Source organism: Trachurus trachurus (assembly GCF_905171665.1).
Source record: "Trachurus trachurus genome assembly, chromosome: 23".
NCBI classification, from domain to species: Eukaryota; Metazoa; Chordata; class Actinopteri; order Carangiformes; family Carangidae; genus Trachurus; species Trachurus trachurus.
Window position 1 is genome coordinate 10,288,929 of NC_139912.1, and position 15,942 is coordinate 10,304,870.

The 15,942-nt window shown below is 41.1% G+C and overlaps 1 protein-coding gene across 1 annotated transcript in view; it reads right to left on the reverse strand.

Annotated features, from left to right (window-relative positions):
- The window catches only part of cacna2d1a (calcium channel, voltage-dependent, alpha 2/delta subunit 1a), an 87,640-nt gene that overhangs the window by 60,180 nt on the left and 11,518 nt on the right, over window positions 1-15,942 (reverse strand). The window contains exons 2-3 of the mRNA XM_083999615.1: window positions 9,335-9,416; window positions 6,913-7,029 (exon numbers count right to left, since the gene is read on the reverse strand). Of these exons, the coding sequence (XP_083855741.1) occupies window positions 6,913-7,029; window positions 9,335-9,416 (199 nt within the window). The remainder of the gene's footprint in view (window positions 1-6,912; window positions 7,030-9,334; window positions 9,417-15,942) is intronic.

The window sequence follows — 15,942 nt, forward strand, 5'->3', positions numbered from 1 at the left end:
CCCTGCCAGGCTTTTTCATTGCATTGTGATGTATTTACAATGATTTTTGTAAATGTCTGAGATTTAAGGTTGACAGCATGACAGGTTGAGATACTGGGAGCTCAACTAGGATATGACAGCATCAGAAATAATGTACATTTCCACCGTTTTCACAAGGACTGAACGGGAAAACACTGCACAACCATGCAGTCTGTATCTCATTTTTTGGCAAAACTGGTACCAGAAAATGATCCCATATAATCAATAATACTACATTTTATTAGTTAGTGCTTTTACAAATGCTCAAAGACACTTTAATTTTATTTCATTCTGACTTTGCTCTATTTTATGATTTTTAAAGTGTACACACAAAATTATATATTAAAAGCCAAATTAAAAAGCTGAGTTTTAATGTTTGGAGGTGTGTGCAGAATGGGTTTGGTATACCCAGCTCCAGTTTGCAATGTACACGTAGATGAAGAGACGAACTTCAAAACTTCAAAACGTCATGGTTCTCAGGCGGTTTCTAAACTGATTTATTGATGTTCATTCACACTAGACACCACAGATAATGGCATTCTCTGAAAGTGTAACCTAGAAATGTACCTCTCCTGTCTGTGTACACACATCTCTGAGTTATGAGGGGAGTTATTTCTAATGCAAACTGCATGCCAAAACAGGGGCCCAGAAACTTGCTCTTTTACTTTCACAACTTTAGGATTCAACTCTCTTTTCAAAGAAGTGGTTATATCATTTCAAGGGCAAATTTCTTCTTTTAAATTGAATATATGCCTAAGCAGACACTGACTTCCCTTTCTATGCTGTAAGATGTGCACAGATAATGATTAGCAAACTGAAAATGTGCTTCCCATTATCACTGTTCGCACTTATCTTTTTCTGCAGGGTATGCCAACGTTTACACAATGACACCTCTACTGCAAATAAGAAAAGCAACAGTCTGGCTGCTGATATCCATGTACAATGTTAAGATGAAACATTTTCTTCTGGTTTGTTTTTAATGCACACTGAAGCTTTGCAGCTTTAATAGGCAGAATTGCCTGAGGAGGGAAAATGTCTGCAGACGACAGAGATGCAGGAGACAGGCAGGGCACAGAGAGGGGAGATCACATTTTAAAGTGAAACATTTCTTTACTTTCAGAACAATTTATCGTCCGTATTCAAACTGTGCCACAGACACACACACCCAATGTCGTGGACACACACATCGGAAAGGGGAAGGGAATAGGAAAGGACAAGAAGGGAGAAAAGACGAACACAGGGCAAGGCAAAAACCGGAAAATGGGAATAAGGAGTGACAGAGAATCAGGGTGAAGTTATGGGAGAAGAAGTTGAGAGGGAGTTTGGAGCAATGAGGATGGAAGGACAGGGTTGGAGGAGGAGGAGGAGGGGATGAAAGGAGAAAAAAAGGCAGACCAGGAGAAATACAACGGCAAGATAAGAGAACGAGGAGAAATTTTAAGGTTGGATAAGGTGAATGCGCTAATGTATGTGTATGCAGAGCCATAGGCAGAGCACGGTGTCTGTGTGTCTGTAAAGACCCAGCGAGTGTAATCTCCAGAGTTGTATCAGCAGAGAAGCTAAGCTGTGACAGCACCCGCCTTAAGAAACTCATCTTCTGAAGAATCAAAGAGATGTGGGAGATGACTCTCAGCCTGGCTGGCACACACACACACACACACACACACACACGCACATCCACATCCACACACATCAATATCTCCCCCTCAAAAATAACTCAAATAATCAGCCACAGCATACTGAATGCAGAATATTGTGGCGCAACATGAAAGAGGCAAATTCTTTGATCACCCTTGAGTGGTTTGGAAATAAAATTATTTCCCCAGTCAGATCACCAACGCTTTGGGAACATTAACTTGAAAAGGTTGAAACAGACGAGTAAGGAGTGATGAACCAGACAGAAGAAAAGCGAGAGGGAGGGAGAGGGAAAGAGAGGGAGGGAGAGAGCAACACATTTGCAGCCTTTAATGCCGTCACACTGACACCTGGCACCATCAGATCGTGGTCCAGTCTTTTCAGAGTGGACAGTAGATGTGTGAATGTGTGTGTGTGTGTGTGTGTGTGTGTGTGTGTGTGTTTTTGATGCCTCAAACAAGATGAATTGAAAGAAAAACCCTGTGACAACATCACAACAGAAGGTAACAGAGAGAAGCATGCTGGAGCAGTGGGAGGTACAGTAGGCAGAGAGAGGAGGAAAACTGAAACATGAAGAACTTAACATAAAAAAAGTAAAAGTCCCTTTAGATATGGATACTGATGCAGACCCAAACTCAAAATGAATGTTTTAAATGAGCACTAAAAGCTCCAGCTATGCTACGGTCACATACAAGAGCAAAACACAACACGAATGTTGGCAGAAACTTACATAATGGGCATAGATTTAAAATGCATATTGGTTATAGATTACCAATAATGATTACTGATTTCCAAATGGAGGTATTTGTACCGCTAGGAGGTACAGCTGCAGCTGCCTGGGGATGTAGAGAGATTGAGGAGCAGGAAATTGTGAAAATCAGATACTATAATTGCTTACATATCTGTGTTGGATGAGTGAAAAGACAACATACAAATATTATTGCAAACTGATTGCAGATTGGTGTAATGCTGATGTTTAGTATCTCTTGATTAGTCATAATAACCATCACTCAGCATAAATAAGCAAAGACTTTTATTTTGAAGATCACAGGTTATTTGGAATACCAACAAGGTATTAATACACTTGATTTCACTGAAGGTCATATATTTTAATCTTCCTAAGTGGTAAGTATAGCTGTTGTTATATCTATATCTATATATCTATATACAGTATATCTCTCTATCTCTCTATACTGTATATGACAGTGTAAAAGAAATGTATTGATTTATATGAAGATCTATGAGAAGTGATTGTAGAAGTATGTACAGTATCAGAGCAGCTGTTGTGATCCAGGTGTGCACTTTTTGCCACAACCAACACCTTGCATTTAACAACTGACGGACATTTTGATGGTGACATAAAGATGATCTGTACCATAAACTATTTGCTCTGATGTGATGAAAAAAGCTCTCTCCCTCTAAGTAGCCACAGCTGCCAACATTTGAGAGATTGCATGTCAGGGGAGCGCCGGCGTCAAACGCTGCGATTGAATCGAGGTGACAGGACGGGCAGATGTCAGACTGACAGACAGCAAATCCACGCGGGCCCCTGATTAAGTTAATGACAGCGGCCGTCATTCTAATGGGATTGTGCTCACTGACAATGGCTGGAACACACACACACATATACGCTTAGGGACGCTTGTACACAAACACATAAACACTTGCAAAAGCATCGCCAGAGGAGACGACTTGGCCTAGTGAGAGAGAGAGAAGGAGAAGGAGAAATGCCACCAGTGAGCGGCCGTATCTCTTCTGCCTATTTCAAGCACAACTGTACAGCTGAAGGGGATGTACAGAAGATTTCCATGGGTTTCAAAGTGCCCTGGCACGGCGCCTTACAGTACTCGTACTCGACTGACTCGAAGGAAAGTTTAACCCTTTAACACTTTGTGTGTGATAGAGAAAATGTTACATCATAATGGAAATCAATCAGAAAAAGAGAAGGGAAACATCTCATTATGGCCACTTCGGCTTATAATGGAAAATGGTTGGTGGTGTATTGTGCAATAGGTTTTACCTTTTCCCATATATTTTTTTTCTCAGTTTAATTTCACTTATTAATAGCCTATACCTTTTCGGAAAAGGTAGGCCTACATTTGTTTTGTTTTTATATTTTAAAGGAAAAAAAGAAATGAAATATTGTTTGTTGGGTATTTATGTTTGTATGTGTATATAATGTGTATATAATGTTGTTTATTGATGTGTGTGTACTTAATTTTACAAGATTTTAAACTCACTAAATGAAACTAAAATATCGTATATACAGTATCACACACAATATTACATATATTTGCCATCATGAGAATATATGACTTGTTCAGTAGATCTTGATGTATTTAAGTACTGAAGTAAACTATTTAATGTAGGCTTTCACCACTTTCTTTGTATTACTTATATTATTACTTACTTATATTATTTTTACATTCTTCTATTACTACTTTTAATTAAGTAGACAGGAATGGACCCATAGCTTACGAAACTGTATGGTCTTACTACTGTTCAACACATATTGCCAAAGGTTGTTGTGTAACATATGTCAGATGAAAAGATGCCAGTCAAAAAAGCCATTCGTAGGATTTAATGACAATAAAACAAGACTTTGGTGTTAGAGTAACTTTCTTCCTGCACCTGTGCACATTGACTGTTTGTTGGTGTCTAATGACACAATGACTCAGTTGAATGGCTCATAAAGTTGAAGCAGTGCTGTGTGAAAGAAGAAGTGGCTGCCTGTTGAATTGCACACTTAGAGGCCAGGATCCTAATAGATGGAGGGTCTGCAACAGGCTTCCAGGCTTTTATGTGTGTGTGTGCATGTTGGCGTGCATGTGCGTGCGTGCGTGTCTTAATGCTCTCATGGACTTCCTACCACTATCGCTCTCTTTTCCACTCATCATCGTTTGTCTCTCATACACATGAGGCCATTGAATTTCGCCCCCTCTCTCCGACAGAAAGCTATAACCTGACGCAATCGCTCTCATACATGATCCCTTCATGCTGTGTGTAATCGGCCCTCCCAAATGGAATAAGGGAGAGACAGAAGGACATGAGGGGTGGGGGATGAAAGACAGAGGAGGAAGAGAGGATGATAGGGAACAAAGGGGGGAGGATACTCAAGGTGGCAAGGCAGAAATAGCGGATTAGATAAGTGCCAGTCAGGTCAAGAACATTACAGATGCTGCGGTCGTCCTCTCCCCAGCTCCATTTGGAGTCATGATTCAGCTAAGTGGACCCTGTGACTATTAACTTAGATAAATTGATCACCTTAACGCTGGCTCATTCCACTTTATTACCCTGAACACCATTTACAGTAGACAGCAGACCACCGAGAGAAATCTCCTCAACGCTAATCCAGCAACGAGTAAATGTGGTTTCTAAAGGGAACAAAGAACATCAGCATATGGTGTTAGACCCTCGCTATTCTCACATTTCCACCAAAGAGCTAAACAACTGGCGGTACATGTAACTCGCGCAGGTGGACCACACAGCAGATGGTGTTGATGGGATGTAAGAAGAACACAGCCTACAGTTTCAACATCTCTATTCTGCCGTCATCAACTCACTGAGCTGCTGTCTCTCTGTCTCCCAAGGTGCGACACGACAACAACAAAAACTAATTGTCCCTCATCCCTTGGCAGTTATTGGGAGGGATGTAAGAAAAACAAAAAACGCTTGGTTGGATTGATGGACTAATCAATGAGAATGTAACCATGGCAACGGGCTGTCAAGGCTTTAATTGGATATTTGTGGCACTCAGACCCAGATTGATTGGGAACCGGGATTGCCTCGAGATCCTTATTTAGCTGGCCTGCTACAGCCGAGTTTAAACTAAGGAGCAGAGGAAAGTGGTGTGGATCAATTCAGCCGCCCCTTTGTTAACTCCATGCAAACAAGGACCAGAGTCTAAAGCCACACTAGCTGCACTAGATCTCCACCCACCATATTAGTTTAGGGAACTAACATGTTAACTTTTTCATGAGCTTTGTTTTGTGTGTTGTATGGTTTTATAGTTGGTGACAAAGAGGAGCTCCAGGCATCATTGAAGCCATAACAATTCATGTCCATTTTTTTTTTTGACAAACTATACAACAGCTGTTAAGGCATTGAATGTTTACACAAAAGCTTGTGTCGGTCCATTTACCAGATGTTTTGACCTGCAACAGATGAAATTTGTGGGGATCATCACCCTAGTTAGGATTCAGTATGAGTGTCACCACTATGTTTGTTTATTTGGAATAATGAGCCTAGTAGGATTAATCTTCTAGGCACAAAGAATACATTTCTTGGCAAATGAAAAATGTTGGCCCGATAGTAGTACTGAGTTAATATACAGTGAGCAGGATGCATCCTCTGAAGACTCTAGTTGAGTTACTTCAGGACCACAGTCATGGACCATCCAGCCTTGCTCTCCTTAGAGAGCTAGAATAGGTTCAAATGTCATGCTGTAACCAAGGTGTCCGTGGTTTGCCAAACTGTTTTACTGTATAAACCAATTTAAAAAGACAAACAAGCAAACAGGGGAAACAAACCTGACACAACCAAATGTCTAGTGAGCCACTCAACCAAGAAGCTACATGTGGCCAACACTGTCAGGACCACTTTACGACAAAATGAAAGCATTTGGCCAGCGTAGCCCTCGTAGCATTTTCCTTCAGTTCAGCTCAGACAAATGACCCACGAAGGCAGCCAGTCTGGATTAGGTACAAGGGCGCAGAAGGCCTCAGTGGTCACAGGAAAGACAAAGGTTTCCTAAAAGTTGAAACTGAACATGCTTATCTTTGACATCCCCCCCCCCCCCCCCCCAAAAAAAAAACACAACGCAGCACAAAAATGATACAACACATACACACGTAATGGAATTTTTTATCGTTATTTGGCATGTAGCAACCCAGACTGGTAACTTTGAATTAAGTCATCTGGCTGGAGGATGTCTGCTTATATTGGATCAGTGGATGGCCTGAAGCGGTGGCTGTGTTCCAGTGTCTATTCTGACGTGAAATGAGGAGAAGCAGATTGTTTCTGTGCGTTTCCTTGGGCTCTAGCCACTGTGCTAGGGAAGATGTTGAAACTGATTTTGTAAAATAAATGAATTTAAAAAACTGTAGAGAATCTGTATTATCTTTGGTTTGTTTCTCTAAAATCAACTCCTCTTAAAAGTCAGGGTTGATGACAGTTAGGTATCACTATGACCAAAGAGGTTACAACTACACCTTATCCTCCATCACAAAAGATAATGCTGTGTTAGGAAATCACACTGACCTTTAGGGCTTCGGAGCGTTTGGCCAGCAGTGTCTCGAATTTCCCAGCAGCCGTTGCCACCAGTTGAGTTGCATCGTTGTACTCGATGCTGAAGTGAGCTTTGTGGTTTTTATATATCTGAGACAATCAAAAGAGAAAAAGATTGGGTCACAACTGAGCAAAACTTCAAACTGAACAAATCCACATGCCATTGTTGTTAAGAGTTAAATCAGCAACCAGACATTCTGAATGAAACAATCATTTTCTGCAGGAATGGTTCTCTTTTTAACAAGCAAACATTTAAAAATCAATCTAAGAAGACACAACAACACAGATCAGAAAACATCCATCAACAATGATGAAAAAGTTTTGTTTTAGTTGCGATGATCACAAGATAACCACCTGCTCATCATGAGGTTATCATATACACAATGTGCAGTATAGATATGATCAGTTGACAAAATGATCTTGCTTGAGTTTTCGATCCACTGACTTGTGGTATATGAGGCTGAGAGTGTTAGTCTACATCAGTGGTCATCTTCTATTCTTCACCAGATCTCACTGACCAAAGTACAGTGACGGAAAAAAAAAAAGGAATCTGGGCGTCCACTGATTAAACTGCGATGTCAGGTTATGTAAGAAGACCGTTTACTCTGCTATGGAATATGCTCCAGCAAAAGATATAAGAAATACAAATGCCACACAGCCAATTATTTAGCAGCCTAGAGGAATCCTATTGTCCGACATACAAACCACAGCACTAGGGCGCGTGCATGTACAGTATTTGTCTTCATCCATCCAAGCAATCTAGATAATTCCTCACATGTATTATTAACGTGCAAGCTGCATAACACTCCCTTTTAAATTCTGCATGCTGTGTACAGTAGACTCTGTTTAAGGAGGGGCGTCCCCAAAAGCTTTCAGCCTCTCTTACAAAAACAATTCAAGTGGAATCAGTTACACAAGAACATTGCTAGAAATGTTTAATTCTCATTTCTGGGAACAAGTCATGTCAGTGCAGGAAACAAAAGCATGTTTTATAACGATTTCAGCGATGCATTACAGCCGACTGATCATATTCTTGAGGTGAACGGGGAGTAAAAGTGCCAGATGCATCATGTCAATCAGTGTCAATCTAAAACTCTCTCTCTCCTTTGTCAGATATGAGCTTATGCATGAGCATGTGTAGGGACTATAGGCGCCGCAGTATGGTTGTGACGTAGATCTTATCTGAGCGTGTACAGAATGAAACGATGCCGTGCTATCTGTAATGAGAAGCTTCTATAAATAGACTGGCGATGTCTTCTGACAACTGAGGTCAGGGACGGAGCCTTAATGAAAGCAAGAGAAGTGACAAAAAGTATACATGATGGTTCTTGTCAATATGGAATCTGTGTTTTCTTAAAGGTAAAATTCACATTTACTGTAGCTATAAGACATTCATATAACCTACACTATTTAGATCACAGGGTGGTACAGTATACCAGGCTGAGGGGACAGAAACCCTCACGTTGCTGCGACTTTTGATATTCGGATCATTTGAATGAAAAGAGACAGCTAACACTTCCGATACCTCACTTGTTTGTGTGTGGGATTAATACAGAAGTGAGTGTGTGGAAGTTTGACAGTGCAACAGGTATTTAGACTTAGACAAAAAAACAAGTCAAGTTGGTATCTATGCTTACTTTAGCAGATAGACTACTGTAAGTACCTTTCACTTTCTCTGGCCTTGCTTGCTAGCTTTCAATTTCCATGCAGAATTCAGACTCAACAGCACCGTGGGTCCTTCTAAACGTTACTTAGGGGTAGAGGTCCTAAATGGTACATAGCTAATGGTAGTTGATCGAGCATAAAAATGGTAACAAAGCATCCTGCATCAGTAACAGAAGCTGATAAACTATCCTCTTGCAATGCTGACCCTAAAATGTTAGTCATGTGTTGCCATGTAAAAGTAAAGTTTAGATGCCGTTTCCATACATATGTCGAACTATTTCCATCTCTTTACTTCCTTTAAAGGGGACATATTATGGAAATATCACTTTTTAAAGGCTCTTGGGTGTTTGTCTTGCCTTCAGGCCCCCAAAATGTGAGAATTGACCAAAAAAGTCTGTAATTTGCAGGAATTTGAGTCATTTGAATAATACCACCCCTACCTGTTAAGTAGCTGTACCAGGGGCAGGGTGGGCAAGCAGTGGCTCATTTACATTTAAAGGGACAGGCACTGAAACCAGCCGTTCTGAACAGGGCTGTTTTGAGCAGATGAAAAGAGCTGTGATGTTTGATCCTTGGGGTATTTTGACCGAAGCATGTCACAGATATATCTTTACGACACCTGGGAACTGTTTTAATTTGTGGAAAAGGGGCAGAATATGTCTTCTTTAACAGAAAGTCAGGAATGCAAATTTCACATTCTGATTTAACAGTGTGTGTTTATCGTGTTTACCTGTATAAGCTCCGGCAGGCCACTGGCTGAGTCTGTTATTGAGATCAACTCTTTTTGCATCTGGTCCACCCATTCCTTCACCCTGAGAAGACACACAAAAAAAACAATCGATTAGCCAATCACACTTCACCCACCAAAAAGCCTCCTTACTGGCCTGCACAGTCTAACTCCATTTTGTTGGAGCTGCTCTAATTTCATTTTGTCCCAATACAACCCACATGATCACATGACCTGAAGTGAGCTTTGCTTCTTACCATAACAATATGCTTAAAAAAACATAGGGAAGGGAAGCATGAAATAATAATGCTTAGCCAAGTGAATACATTGCTCTATTCCACATGGACTGTGCATTATGGTGAGAGCTATTCATAGTTGACAGCATGAGAGTGTTGCATCCTCTGGAGTAAGATGCTGGTTAATGTAATGCTCTGAAAAGAAGCAAGACAAAAGGAGAAAGAGAAAGAGCCATATAGAAAAAGACAAATGTTTAGGGATTAGGGATTAGGGGTTAGATTTGTTCTGATTTTAAGTCATATTAAAAAATAACTCTAAGACTCCAGCAATCAAGTAAAAAAAAAAAAAAAACTTTGCTGCAGTTCAAAAGGCTCAGTATCAGTAGTGTACAACAAACTCTATGTATGTGATGTCCTCAACATATTTTAACACTAATTATTACCTGCATGTTAAAACAGTTGTGAATCAAATGTGTTGAAATAGTCAAGAGGATTTTAAGGACAGTGGATCCTTAAATGGAAAACTTGACATTGAGTTCAGGTTCTGTGTACATGTGCATGGAGTCTATATGAAACCATGCCCAGCACACCCCCTAGCTGTCAAAACACCAATGAATTACTTTACACAGCAGGTGAGACATGACATGGCTACACACCCTACAGGTTATTTTTGTTCATTTCTAAAAATGAATGAGGCAGACCAACTATATTTAGGCAGTAGAAAACCTCTTGGTTACATATAAATGTGGATATACTTCAAAGACATAGTTCAAGCTTTTAGGAAGAAAAAGAAAACAGGTCCCCAGGTAATAAAACCCCTTCTGCTGAACATCACATAACATGTTCTGTACCTGCTGAAGACAATACACTGTGAGTGCACATACAAACCCTCAGCTCCTTTACAACAGCCAATAAAAAATACATGACATAATCCATAAGGAAAATTGCCTTTTCTCCCCTACAGTGTGAATTAACCTCTTCACCTCCCACACTGCCGAGGGGGCCTATGACACTTGAGCCCCGCCTCTGTTATCTTATTTAAAAAATACAGTGTAATGTGAGCAGGGCTAGCTCACACTGGAAATGTGTGGCGTAGCAGCCACGTAGTATATTTAGCCTTCTGAGAGACAGCTGCTCATGGCAGAGGATAGATATAGGATGTGCATGGTGTCAGCACATAACTTCATGGACCCCCCACACCCACCCCTAAGTCACAAACACACACATACAGTAGGCTGTATAGGGGAAAATACAAGATAATCTCCTGCTGATATTGTGCACTAACGATGGTGAGCTGGTTGTTATGAGTGTGAGTTTTCTAAATGTAACATTTGGCCTGAAGCAAGAAGGGTGGGGGCTTTACAACAGCTGTCTGGTAGGAAAATGCAGACAAGGGGTTGATTATTATCCTTCCACTGTTTTCAAAATTGCTGACTTTGCCCTAATAAAAAACTGAGCAAAATTCAATGTTTAATGACCATTTCTGTTTATGATCAAATATACATGTACAGTACCACTCTTTTTTGATATTATTACCGCAGCATATTCTCATTCACACATCCTTATAAAAGCCTAGTATTTTATTTCTTAATGCAGACAGTTCTGCTCATGAACAAGCCAACACTTAATCAGTGTTTGCAGAGCGTCTTTGCAGAACCCTGATGAGCAGCGGACAGTTACAAGTAGGGCCTAAAGAAGCGCCTGATTACAGTTGTAATGGTTTGAAGTGATTCATGCCCTCTCTCGTCTGTAGCAGCCACATGTAGCAGCACATGTGCGAGGTCAGTTTGTAATGTCATAAAACTCGTTTGCTTACTTTGTGCTGTAATTTAGTAATCTCTCTGATCTTGGTTTAATAAAATCTCATGGGTGATGCGTGAAAGGCTAAGCCGTGCTCTGATGAGCCAATTTCCATAAATAACCATCCTGCTCTTATCAGTCAAAAACATAGATGCAATGCATAATCCTCAGCAGGGAGTGTGGCTTCTGCATTACCAAAGAAAAAAAACTGTATTTCTGAAGAATGGAAGCAGATGAAAGATATTGTTTGGAAATTGGGGTTTAACAAAGAAATGTGTATTTGATGAGAGGATGGAAACTTGAAGAAGGGCATGGGAAAATGAGATAGCATCATAATCCTTGGGGAAATTTCACGGGGGATGGAAGGGAAAGGGGGGGGGGGGGGGGCAACAGGGAAAGGAAGGAAGTCACCAAAATGGCTGGTGAGCCATGTTGAAGCCACTCGGCTACAGTGGTGGCAGACTGCGGGGTTGGAAAGGAAGAGGAACCATGAGAAACTCAACCAAGTGTGAGACCTGCTGGCAGTACAAGGCTCTTTTCTCTCACACTCGTCTCACTGAGTCATTAATATCATCCATTTATGCAGCAGACTGTTTTTTTTTCTGTCAGGAAATTGTTGAAGCTTCTTTTTTCCTCCTTAACTCCCTCTGTTCTTTTTGGTAGCTCATTCATCCACCTGTTTTTTTTTTGTTTTTTTTACTAACTCTACTGGCAAAAAAAAAAACACAGTGTAGATCATTTCACTGACACATCTGGGGATGATTGATTTGGGTCACAACAAAATGATCTCAGTATTTCTGCTGCAATCTTATTAAGATTCTCAATTTTGCAGAGAGATTTAATTTGAAACACTGCATATACAAAGTGGGGACACACGGTGACACCTAGCCAAGGTGAGAAGTGAGAGAGAGTAAAGAATAGAAAAAGAAACAAGAAATAAGGTGGATCCAACTACAGTATAGCTGACATTAAAGCAGAAGTAAGTGGTCCGGTCGTTTTCGCTAATGCTGCGTTCCAGGCAGGCTTTTGAAATCGTAAATTACAGCTTCAAGTCACAACTTACGACTTTGTAGCGTTCCAGGCAACCCACTCGTGTTTTTCAGACCAGTTTTACCGGTGAAAGTCACTATAACGGCCACTCGTAACTTCTGACTGTGAACTCGTACCAGATCAAACTGGTACGACTTCACGGTCGGAAAAATACGAGTTTCCTTGAACGCACCATAACAGTCCTTGTCCCTACGTCACCACATTCACGGCGTCCCTTGGCTGCACACACAGCCCTTTATGCCGTTCTCTCTCCTCATTGGATAAAAACTGTAGGATACGATAAATGTTTTCTCCTCGGCGCAGAGCAGAGTGACTGACAGACCCGTGTTTCAAACCAAACACTCTAGGTAAGTGATTGCTGTCGGAAGATATAACTATTTAAGACTTATATTAACACAAATATATCACTTACTTCTGCTTTAATGTTGCATGTGACAAGACAATCCCTGTGCTGTTCTTTCACCTTTACTAGGCTAATTAAAGGGGCCAGGTAAGAATGTTTTTGTCACCTTTTTGTTTTTAGTAACTGTATTGAACAAATTTAACAAAGTTAGCAGGGAAGTTCAAATGTCAATAACATTAAAACTATTTTCCTTCCTTTCCTACAGCTGCATATATATTGTATGAAGGATACTCAGATATACAGCCAGTCTATACTGACGTCACATACTTGTGTTTCTTGTGGACACCATGGCCCTAGTCTGGCTCATCATACACAGCATGATTATTAGATGCTACTTCCACATCTGGACCAATTCTGGCACACACACAGAAATTCTTCCAGCTGTCGGGTCACTCGCCAACGCCAGAGGATAACCAGCCAGAATGTGCCCAGATGTGGAAGCATATGCGCCAGACTCGGACCAAGGACCCAGGCATATGTTGGGTCCGAAGGAGCATTTTGCCACCTGTTGCTGAATCAGTAGTAAGGCTTTGTGTTTGAACAGCAGTGATGTCATCTTTTCACCCCTTTTACTTCAAATGTAGCAGTGTTAGGGTTAGCTAATATGACATCACAAAAACAAAATTGTTAAGAGGATTAAAACTGCTTTAAAGTGGGGTAACTTATTTTGTCTAGTAGAAGATACAATTCTCTACACTGGATATTGAAAGAAGTAACAAACCGGCTTTTAAGAAATGTTTCAGGTGGAAAATATCTGTCAGGTTGGATATCATTTTTCTGTCATATGCAATATCTGTGATACCGGTGGAACTGAGCCTTAGACACACACACACATACACACGCACAGTCCGATACCTGTCTCACCCACATGTTTTTGATAGCGTAATGCGACTCATGGTGCGTGCGCTACAGATCATCACAGGTTCACTGACTTCAGAGAGTCAGGGGACACACTTGGTTGGAGCTCAGACGAACAGATCGTCTGATACGAAGGCTCCAACAGAGAAACGGCGACATTAAAGTTTCATCAAGCTCCTTCCCATGTCCTCAGCCTACGAGCACAAATGTGCCAGTGAGTTAAACAGTGTGAAATTAGATGAGGTGCTTGTGAGTGGTGTCAATATTATCACTAATAGTGTCACAACACATCGCTGCTCCCAGCTCGGACCAGTTCAGAAGAACACACGCACACAAGACGACTGTCATCTAAGGGTCAGGGGGTTAGGGCGGTGGTTCCCAACCTTTTTTGGCTTGTGACCCCATTTTGACATCACAAATTTTCTGGCGACACTGCGATCATGTGCAGTCACGTGATTGCGGCCGTCAATCGAGATGCCCCAGCTCAGATATTTTTATATGCTGCATTTTATTTGAACTCGATTTATATTCGAGAAAGTGAAAGTATAAAATACAGTTGTTTAAGATTGGGTGTGGTGTTTTTAATTATAATTTAAAAAAGAATAATAATTAGTTTAAAAAAAATATTTTTAACAGTGTTTTTTTCCCCCAATTACTAGACATTTCAGATGACCCCATTTGAATTCCAGGCGACCCAACATGGGGTCCCGACCCCAAGGTTGAAAAACACTGGGTTAGGGTTAGACACACACACGAGACTTTGTTCAGTGCTGATTTAACTCATACTGCGACTGGACTGGTGACCATGTGTCTTCATTTGTGCTTCACCCCTGTGGCCTCAAGTACAGTGACTGTTGGGTAAACAAAGTAGCCCCGCCCCCTCTCATTTGAGCCTCCCATCACTCTAATGACTGGAAGAGAAGCTGCCTCTATTAAGACAGCTGTCCCATGAGTGTGTGTGTGTGTGTGTGTGTGTGTGTGTGTGTGTGTGTGTGTGTGTGTGTGTGTGTGTGTGTGTGTGTGTGTGTGTGTGTGTGTGTGTGTGTGTGTGTGTGTGTGTGTGTGTGTGTACGCCTACATGCACATGTTAACGCCTGTATGTAACCAGAGCACTGGGTCTTTCAGAGGGCAGTAGGGGAGTTGCCCGGGGTCAAAGGTCACCAGGACAGGTGCAGCCCTTTTGAAAAAAGCACTTAATGTAATGAAGTGGGTGTCAACCATTTGTGTATGTGTGTAGGATCAGTGTTAAGTCAATATTCAGAGTGATGGAGCAAAGAAAAACTGAAAACCAAGCTGCAGACATAACTTTAAAGCTGCACTTGTCTTATCAGTGTTTCACACAAACGATGGATTAAGTTACAGTGTGTAATGTAAGTGGTGGAGAAATATGACCTGACTGCAAATTCTGCCTTCCTTTTACAGTACTGTAGCTCTTTATTTTGACTCAAACTTCAAATTCAAACAGCTGCGTAAACAGTCTTTGAAATAACTTTATTAGATCATAATATGTCACTGTTATTGTGAGTGTGTTACCTTGTGATTACATTGTGTTGAGGTTAGTGTTAATGCCAGTCGGTGACACAAAGCATCGTCAGTGCTTGTTTTTGCAGTACAAGGAAGAACATGATCATCAAAAAAACTGTTTTCTATTTTACAAGGAACACCCCGACTCCACATTGCAAAAGAAAAATAAACAATATAATGCCGCTCCGCCAGTTTGGAGCAGACTGTCCAATCAGAGGGGTGAACACAGGGAAGTGGACACAATCCCAGAATAGAGAGCATGACTCAGCATGAGAGCACTTCTGTCTTACTTCTAACCACATTAACCCCCCTGGCCCGAGCTGTTTGCATTTGCTGTGGTTCTCCTCTCCCTCCGTTTCTACACTTCCACACCACAGCCTCTGGCCGTTCGCTGTGCAGCTGCGTGTTTCACTCCGAGCAGGCTTACAACACTTGTAGGATGATCAGCTGGGAGACAGAATACCCTTCAATTCTCAAAAATGAGGCATTTTATATTCTCTGGGGTTCTACATATCAGGAAACCAATTCGATGGAAGGATAATTCAAGCTCCAAGGAGAGTGGTTGCATTTCACATTTTGAAATAATTAAATTATTTAAAGGATAAAAAGATAAAGACAGCAGATGAGGCAAGAGATCCACTCACTTCTCTTCACCACGATTGTGGAAGAGAGAATAAAAGCAAACAGTACAATGATGACACAAACTCTGTGACTGAAAGTTTGTTCTTGACCTTGAAAAG